General features: G+C 34.7%; 1 protein-coding gene across 2 annotated transcripts in view; it reads right to left on the bottom strand.

The window, feature by feature from the left end:
* Positions 1-750: 750 nt before the first annotated feature.
* Positions 751-9,999, bottom strand: part of ide (insulin-degrading enzyme) — a 34,211-nt gene continuing 24,962 nt past the window's right edge. For both annotated transcript variants that reach the window (XM_065296080.1, XM_065296081.1), the window contains 9 exons: positions 9,317-9,437; positions 9,132-9,223; positions 8,927-9,038; positions 8,470-8,637; positions 8,098-8,370; positions 7,934-7,995; positions 4,023-4,095; positions 3,871-3,938; positions 751-3,774 (listed from right to left, as the gene is read on the bottom strand). In XM_065296080.1, the coding sequence (XP_065152152.1) occupies positions 3,679-3,774; positions 3,871-3,938; positions 4,023-4,095; positions 7,934-7,995; positions 8,098-8,370; positions 8,470-8,637; positions 8,927-9,038; positions 9,132-9,223; positions 9,317-9,437 (1,065 nt within the window). In that variant the 3' untranslated portion in view covers positions 751-3,678. The remainder of the gene's footprint in view (positions 3,775-3,870; positions 3,939-4,022; positions 4,096-7,933; positions 7,996-8,097; positions 8,371-8,469; positions 8,638-8,926; positions 9,039-9,131; positions 9,224-9,316; positions 9,438-9,999) is intronic.

Here is a 9,999-nt window from a genome sequence, read left to right as displayed (position 1 = left end):
GACATTCAGATTTTAGAGTCAGAATTTGGCTTAAACAGAATGAGAACATGGATCCATCATGCCTTGTTACCACTGTGCAGGCTGCTGGTGGTGGTGTAATGGTGTGGGGGATGTTTTCTTGGCACACTTCAGGCCCCTTAGTGCCAATTAGGAATCATTTAAATGCCACGGCCTACCTGAGCATTGTTTCTGACCATGTCCATCCCTTTACGACCACCATGTACTCATCCTCTGATGGCTACTTCCAGCAGGATAATGCACCATGTCACAAAGCTCAAATCATTTCATATTGGTTTCTTGAACATGACAATGAGTTCACTGTACTAAAATGGCCCCCACAGTCACCAGATCTCAACCCAATAGAGCATCTATGGGATGTGGTGGAACGGGAGCTTCGTGCCCTGGATGTGCATCCCACAAATCTCCATTAACTGCAAGATGCTATCCTATCAATATGGGCCAACATTTCTAAAGAATGTTTTCAGCACCTTGTTGAATCAATGCCATGTAGAATTAAAGCAGCTCTGAAGGCGAAACGGGTCAAACACATCATGGTGTTTCTAATAATCCTTTAGGGGAGTGTACACCTTAGATGGGCGAGTAAAACGTGGGCTAATTTTTATTTCTGAGTTACCTATTCCCTTTACGTTGTATATTTATTTAAAATCCTGGTTATCTTTGGAGATCCCTTGGTAATGTTTAACAGTTTAAAGCAGTCTGATATTGAAAAGAAAAACGTGAAAGCATAAGCGAGGTACAATTGTTTATTTATAATAAAACAGAAAACACACAACGCCTTTGCATCAGTACCAATCCCCAAGTTTCCTGTTGCACAAAAAACTGCTAATAAATGAACGCAATACAATCAGTATGAGATTTGTAACTATTGTTTCTACCTCATAACAGCTGCTTGGTTCCTTCAGGCCCAATTCTGTTGTAAAGACGAAATAATTTGACTACAATAAAATTGTAAACCTTGTCAATAACATCCAAGCATTCACGTCATGTGACGTTTGTGAACCTCTGGTCTATAATATTTATTTAATGTTTACTACAGGAGATCATGATAACCCACAAGCATCTGTATTATAGTTACAGATCAAACTCTAAGCTGATTCTAGAACAGTTAAAGGGATTGAGGGTGTACATGTGAAATGCATCTTTGGGATTTAAAGGAATAGCTCACTGAAACGTATGCCGTTTCAAACCCATATGACTCCTCTGTGTTTTTCCATACAGTAACAGCATGCAATCGCTGCTATTAAACCGTAAGCAAATCTCAAGGAATTAAAGACAAAAACGTCATATGGGTTTGAAACAAACATTGGGATGAATAAAATAAGCTCTCTCTCAACTTTAAAACAGAAGCCCAAAACAATGCATCAAGACCCCTGAATAAATCTCGTATAGTGGTTAACCCCCAAACTTGTCTAAGAGGCTGATACTGAATATTCATTTTGCTGGGCAGGAATATCTAATGGGGGTTAAAGCATGATCATTACATTTCTAAAAAATGCAGCATTACGGTCGATTTGATACGCCTGAGTAATAAGTCCAGAAGAAATCTTAGCAGTAGAAACACAAGCGTGGGTGAAGGTTTGGCCCATCCGGGCTAACGGACACCTGAGAGATGAGGACAGATGAATTACAAGACCAGCGTAGACTACGCATCTACACACCAACATGATGTTCCTGTTGTTTTACCGCAGTAAATTACAGAGCAGACACTTCACAGGAAATAAACTTCAGGATGAAGTTTTAACCGTGTTCAGAAAAATGCCCAGTTAAGACACTAGTCGTAGGTCCTGTAAATCACATTATTGCTTGCGAAAAGTGCATAATCACAAGACATCTGTAATAAACCCGGTTAAAGGGAATTTAAAAGGTAAGGTAGACTCCAGACTCGGGTCTGTTTCTCCTAACCCTTTAAAATGTAAATGTGTCTTGTTTAATGTATATATCGGTATTCAAGCACGAATTCTGCACAAATCTCCAAAAATTATATGGGCCTCATTCAAGAAACACAAGCTTAACAAATGGGATGGGGCGATTTTAAGGACAGAGTTCAGGGTTCCCACACCTTAGTTAACTTCAAGGACCTTTCAAGGACTTTCCAGGTCCAATACCCTCAAATTCAAGGATTAAATGTTTCAAGGACACATTTCAAGTGAGAGCAAGGTTACATCGTGTTACCTTTTAAGATACATTGTTACAGTTCTCTTTCAAGGGAACTCGCGCTGCGTCACTGCGGTGACATTTTGGGGACGCCTCCAGGGGTAAATGTGTCTAAATGTGTATATCAAATTCAACCAATGGGGAGGCTTTACGACAAAGACAGGGTGACACGGGAACCAGGAAGTATCGCTATCTGAAATATTGCCAAGGACGGCGTTACAGGGATGGAGGAAGTATGGCAAGGGAGACGCAGCGTCTCGTTCCTTTCTCAGGGAACAACAGTTACATTCGTAACCAAAGACGTTTTCATGTGTCAAACACAACTATGCAAAAAAGCATTTTGGTATGAATCAACATTCGCATTCAGAAGATAAAAGCATTTAAAGTGAACAGTTTAGCACGTGTGCTTAAAATGTCTAGATTTTTACAGGGAATAATACGATGTTTTTCCAGAAAACTTCTTGCATAAAATAGATTCAAGCACTTTTAATGACCTGTATCTATGTACGTACATTTTCAAAAACTTCCCCCCAGATTCACAAACCTTCAAGGATTTCAAGGAACTGTGGGAACCCTGATATTAGGACATTTAAGTAGTTTTTAAAAACAAAACCTGTGTGCGTCTTGAGACAAAACAATGGCAATGATATATGTTAAGATATGTCAGTGCAATATGTTATGCATTTTCATGCATTTTAATCTGGGACTTAGATAAACCCTGTCTGGGAAACCATCCTTATGTGAATTGTTATGGAAAAATAGTTAATAAATGACACAAATATTGCTTGTGTTTGATGAATAAGGCCCAATAACCAAGAGACTTCAGTTAAGCTTTAGGGATAAGATTTTCGTTATTTTCTCGAATCTGGGCAAAGCAACTTAAAATAAATAAACAAATGCTATTAAAACTGGTTTATTATGATATTCCTTCAACCACAAATAAAAATTAAAATCAAATCAAAAATCAACCGCCTTGAATTTACAACACAATCCTTAAGATAAAACTCTGTCAACATGCACTAAAAACAACAACAACTCTTCAAAGCAATTCTTTTAAATTAAACTTAAAAAAAAACCATGTCAGAAAACCTGATCACGGATTAAAATCATTTTAAGGCCTATATTTATCTTCAAAAGAGACATGACGTGATATAAACATGGTGCATGAACGCTTTCAGCGATGATTCGACTAAAAAGAGGTGACACACGGGAACTGAAGCGTCATCGTGACCAGCATCTAACTCCTATATTATAATAGGGGCACACATTTCCTGACAGAAGCAATACGATTTTTCCTCTGTCTCCACATCATGGTTTTTATCTGAGATATCAGATAACGCAGAACAACCTTAAATCGCCAACAACAATATAACGGCCCTGCCTGCTCACACACACGTTCATATACACACAAACGTTCATTCATACACACACGCACACACACAGACGAACAGTGATGTTTCTGGCTTCAGATGTTTGGCGTCTCTGGCGGTCTCATGATGCCGATCACAGTTTGGCAGCCATGAAGTTGATGTGAGGTTTGGAGAGAGGGAACAGCGGTAAACTCCTTTTGAAATCTGTCATATCCTCAACCAGCAACGGCTGAAACACAACAACACAACGAGTGAAGATGAGCAACATACAATAAAAACTTCACATTTACATTTATGTGGCAGGTGGATGACAGATGTATTGTACCTGAGGAAGTGAAGGTGCAGGAGCCAGGTTGACATCATTCTGAGCAGGAAACTCACCCACCAGTGGACCTGCAGTTAAAACACCAAAAAGTACCAATAAATAAATCTGTGTCTTGATGCATCAATCGGTTCAATCAGGTGGTCGATACTCACAGGAGTCCATCTCTCTGGACAGCACATGCACGGACACTTTGTGTCTTCTGGGTGCATCAATGGCCAACAGGTCCTGGAGAAAACAAACACTATTAACTCATGTGACCAGAAGAGAAAGAGGAGAGATACTTGCTCTACATTTATTTCTTTATCAACATTTATCACTGCACTTGCGAAGCACCACTTCAAATTGTCAATATTTTTATGTTTCCAGTTTAATATGTAAAGACACTTATATATATATAAGTAAGCCATTTATATGTTGATTTAAATATTATGGTGCTATTAAAAATTGCTATTAAATCATCCCAATTTAAGCTCCCTTTAGACTACCTGTTAAGTAGCAACATTGAGTGTTTTTAAGATTTTTAGAAGCCATTTTAAGTTTTAAGGAATGTGGTTTTAAGATGTTTTAAAAAAAGGGGATTTTCTTAAGACCACTTCATAAAACATCATAAATTCGCTTCTTAAAACGTCAAAAAAATGCTTCTTAAAAGTTGTAATAAGTGGTTTTAAAAAGCGATTTTATGAATTTTAAAGAAACGGTCTAAATGATTTTTAAAAAGCTATTTTAAGCATTTTTAAGAAGCGATTTTATGAAGTTGTAAGAAGCGATTTTATGTCGTTTTAAGAAGTCTAAGAGTTTTTTTCAGCAGTGACTTAAATAAGCGATTTCATGAATTTTTTTAACTATTTCATGAATTTTAAGGAAGCAATTTTAAGAAGTTGTAAAAAGCTATTTTATAACTTTTTAAAACCACTTCTTAAAATTGCTTCTTAAAAATTCATGAAAAAGCTTATTCAAATCACTTCTTAAAAAAATAATCAAAATGCTTATTAAAAATGCTTAAAATGGCTTTTTTTGACCATTTCTCTAAAATTCATTTAAAAAAAAAAAATCGCTTCAAAAAATAATTCTAATTGCTTCTTTAAAACTCATAAAATCACTTTTTAAAACCACTTCTTAAAACTGCTTCTTAAAAATTCATGAAAACGCTTATTCAAATCACTTCTAAAAATCATTCAAATTGCTTAAAGGCTTAAAATGGCCTTTAAAAAACTTGTAAAACGTTTAGTTTTTTTTAAATTCATAAAATCTTTTTTTTATAATTATAATTGTTTCTTTAAAATTCATAAAATCGTTTTTTTAAATAATTCTAATTGCTTCTTTAAAATTCATAAAATCGCTTCTTAAAACCTAGCCTAGAAATCTAGACGCACCCTAGCGGTCGCAAAATATATTTGCTGCCAGGGTTTAGTCTAGGCACTCACAATACACTTAACAGCTCCAAAAACCAAAATTTGGTCAGGCCAATCACATCGTGTGTAGCGTCTGTGGGGCGGGCTTAACATGATGACGACAGAGCTGCAACGGTTCCTACTTGAAAACAAAGAATGGCTGCTGCTGCTGGCGAACAGCTTTCTTTTGAAGCGGCTTTGGCCGCGACTCTGGAGGACTTGGACTTATATTTTTCTTTGAGAGAAGAGCAAATAACCCTACTGAAGTCCTTTTTAAGCAAGAAAGATGTGTTTGGAGCTTTGCCGACTGGTTACGGTAACTACGTCACCTTCTTCGTTGCTCTGATTGGTCATAGCGCTATCCTATTGCGTGCAGAGGCATTTTGAGGGACAACCTTATATCCCGCCCCTTCCATTGAGCCGTTTGTGTGAAGAGTTGCCAGACCTTACATCTTGATGTAGGTCTGGCAAACCAGGCTACTTAAAACCACTTCTTACAACTTCTTATAATTGCTTCTTAAAAATTCATGAAAAACGCTTATTCAAATCACTTCTTAAAAATCATTCAAATCGCTTCTTAAAAATGCTTAAAATGGCATTTTTAAAATCTTTTTTTTAAAAATAATTATAATTGTTTCTTTAAAATTCATAAAATCGCTTCATACAAATGATTAATATCGCTTCTTAAAACCACTTCTTAAAACATCTGAAAAATGCTTCTAACAACTTTTTAAAACCACTTCTTAAAACCGCTTCTTAAAAATTCATGAAAACACTTATTCAAATCACTTCTTAAAAATCATTCAAATCGCTTCTTAAAAATGCTTAAAATGGCCTTTTAAAAACCTTTTTTTTTAATCCACAAAATCTTTTTTTTTTATAATTATAATTGTTTCTTTAAAATTCATAAAATCGTTTTTTTTAAATAATTCTAATTGCTTCTTTAAAATTCATAAAATCGCTTCTTAAAACCACTTCTTAAAACTTCTTATAATCGCTTCTTAAAAATTCATGAAAAACGCTTATTTAAATCACTTCTTAAAAATGCTTAAAATGGCCTTTTAAAAACCTTTTTTTAAATCCATAAAATCTTTTTTTTTATAATTATAATTGTTTCTTTAAAATTGATAAAATCGCTTTATTCGAATGATTAATATCGCTTCTTAAAACCACTTCTTAAAACATCTGAAAAATGCTTCTTACAACTTTTTAAAACCACTTCTTAAAACCGCTTCTTAAAAATTTATGAAAACACTTATTCAAATCACTTCTTAAAAATCATTCAAATCGCTTCTTAAAAATGCTTAAAATGGCCTTTTTAAAATCTTTTTTTTTTAAATAATTATAATTGTTTCTTTAAAATTCATAAAATCGATTCATACAAATGATTAATATCGCTTCTTAAAACCACTTCTTAAAACATCTGAAAAATGCTTCTAACAACTTTTTAAAACCACTTCTTAAAACTGCTTCTTAAAAATTCATGAAAACGCTTATTCAAATCACTTCTAAAAATCATTCAAATTGCTTAAAGGCTTAAAATGGCCTTTAAAAAACTTGTAAAACGTTTAGTTTTTTTTTAATTCATAAAATCGTTTTTTAAAATAATTCTAATTGCTTCTTTAAAATTCATAAAATCGCTTCTTAAAACCACTTCTTACAACTTCTTATAATTGCTTCTTAAAAATTCATGAAAAACGCTTATTCAAATCACTTCTTAAAAATCATTCAAATCGCTTCTTAAAAATGCTTAAAATGGCATTTTTAAAATCTTTTTTTTTTTAAATAATTATAATTGTTACTTTAAAATTCATAAAATCGCTTCATACAAATGATTAATATCGCTTCTTAAAACCACTTCTTAAAACATCTGAAAAATGCTTCTAACAACTTTTTAAAACCACTTCTTAAAAACGCTTCTTAAAAATTCATGAAAACACTTATTCAAATCGCTTCTTAAAAATGCTTAAAATGGCCTTTTAAAACCTTTTTTTAAATCCACAAAATCTTTTTTTTATAATTATAATTGTTTCTTTAAAATTCATAAAATCGTTTTTTAAAATAATTCTAATTGCTTCTTTAAAATTCATAAAATCGCTTCTTAAAACCACTTCTTACAACTTCTTATAATCGCTTCTTAAAAATTCATGAAAAACGCTTATTCAAATCACTTCTTAAAAATGCTAAAATGGCCTTTTAAAAACCTTTTTTTAAATCCATAAAATCTTTTTTTTTTAATAATTATAATTGTTTCTTTAAAATTGATAAAATCGCTTTATTCAAATGATTAATATCGCTTCTTAAAACCACTTCTTAAAACATCTGAAAACCGCTTCTTAAAAATTTATGAAAACACTTATTCAAATCACTTCTTAAAAATCATTCAAATCGCTTCTTAAAAATGCTTAAAATGGCCTTTTAAAAACCTTTTTTTTTATAAAATTCATAAAATCGCTTTATACAAATGATTAATATCGCTTCTTAAAACAGCTTAAAATCGCTTCTTACAACTTTAAAAAAAAAAAATCGCTTCTTAGAAAGCGCATCCAAAACTTTAGTGCTATTCTTTTGCTGCATTGCAAGCACTGAAAATGCAAGTTTAGTTGTGATTTTAATGCAAAATAAGCATTTGTTTCAAAATGTGACAAAGCAATAAACAGATCATGACTTACCCTGAAAAACTGCATAATTTGTTCTTTAGTCAGCGTCTTCAGATAAGCCACTTCAATGTTATCTAGATCCAAACAGAAAAGATGATTATAAAAAAGCAAGAACTTCAATGCTGGACACTATCTGGAGTTCATAAGGTCTGCTTCATCGAAGCGGTGACTCTCACCCCTGTCAAAATTATACTGCTGAGAGATGATCTCGCCCCAGTACTTGGCACACTCTGCGGCCAGTTTCTTAGGTTTGTCCAGACGGCGGATGGCCAAAGCCTGAATGTGTTTCTGAAACGCTTCCTCTTCCATCTCATCTACGCTCTTCTCCATGGTTTTGAGAAAGGCCTCCACGCGAGACTCCAGGTAATGAGGAGCTTTCTCAGACTGGATGATGAATCGCAAACCCTGCACACCGTTGGCCCTGCGAGGGCCGCTGAACACTATGTAACCTGGACGGACAGATGGACACAAAATGATCCAATAATTTAATTCATGAAATAAATGTAATTTTAAGCTTTTCACACCAATGTTTGTGTGTTATACTTTACCGAGTTGTTCTTTGGTGCGAAGCGTGTTAAAGCACGGCTCTGAGATGATCTGACAGAAGAGCTCAAGCATCATGTTTTCATGAGTGTTCTGCATGTCCGTCTGATAGTAAATCTCAATCCCACAGTTATTATGAACCTCGTTCCTCTGCTGGTAAACAAACCAACCACCTGATAACCACAGAGAACTGGACTTAAACACAAGAACCATGACAAACACACACACATACACAAACAAACACAAATATCATGGACCTTATGAAATATATAGTCATGTCAAACTTATTTATCCCAGCAGTAGATTAACTGACCACATGATGACATAAAACAATTTGACGGGTCATGCAAACAGATTTTGTCGCGGGTGCCCCATGCCGCCCCTTACCCCCAAGAGTACGAGACGGTGGGTGTTAACACATTGTGTATTTGGTGTATGGCTTGCATGATATTAATTACATACCATCAGGAACCTGCACCTCCCTGTAGCGAATCAGCTGACTCGGTAGTAGGGGCTTGGTGTGAGCATGCTCAATGAGAGTGTCCTCCAGCATCTGCATCATGCCCAGAGCAGACTGGAGAAAAAAGACAAACAATCAATCACTATAGACCTGCTAACATCAAACTTTGGATAGGACATCCGTCCTAAAAATGGTTATCAAACCAACCTGTTTGGTGATGTTGCCGTGCAGCAGGGCTTCAATGTGTAACCGTGACAACAGCTGAGGAATGAACGCCTTGAGGCGAGGCAGCGTCACGTCTGAAAAACAGTCACATTCTCAGCACTACTATCACCAACAGCATTAAAACATTGCTCATTGACACATTCACAGAGCGGATGGGATTATCTCACCATCCAGAGCATCTTTGAGTTCATCTTTGGTCCAAGCCACCTCTGTCATGAGCAGACGCAAGTAATACATGGCGTGCTGGTGGGGCTGCTCGGCACGGAAGTTATTCAGAGACCTCATATACTGCAAAACATACAAACAACAGTGCATTTTTTTTATTATAAATAATACAATTATTTGTAAAATGGCAAATGGGGCAACTCTCTCAAAATAAGATACTTTAGCATTATTTTATGTTTGAAGCTGGATTTCAGGAATATCAGTAGTTGTTGGGATGTTGAGATAACTGAAAAACTTTTGTCCAACGATTCAGATGTTTTCAAATGTCTAGGTGGTACAACCACAATTATAAAGTTGTTAACAAATATAAATAGTAAACACGATATAACATCATCCAGTGACTGTAGATTTCTACCAAATGCTAAAAATAATAGCAACTTTAATGTAATTGATAGCCTGGTACACTTTCTATGTCAGGTGGTACAACCGAACTAGAAAAATGCTTTTGATTTTATTTTAATTGTATTTAAAAAGTATTTTTATAAATTTGATATCACAGGCAAAAGGTTATATCAATATTCAAGTAGAAGTTAAATGTAAATGTATTACTGAGGTCAGGTGGTGCAACCAAAAAGTAAAAGGGTACTGCTATAAAAACCATTAAGATAAATAATTTTAATAAGCT

Source organism: Paramisgurnus dabryanus, chromosome 20 (assembly GCF_030506205.2).
Source record: "Paramisgurnus dabryanus chromosome 20, PD_genome_1.1, whole genome shotgun sequence".
NCBI classification, from domain to species: domain Eukaryota; kingdom Metazoa; phylum Chordata; class Actinopteri; order Cypriniformes; family Cobitidae; genus Paramisgurnus; species Paramisgurnus dabryanus.
Note: the sequence above shows the minus strand (reverse complement) of the source record. Positions and strands in the feature narration are given on the sequence as shown.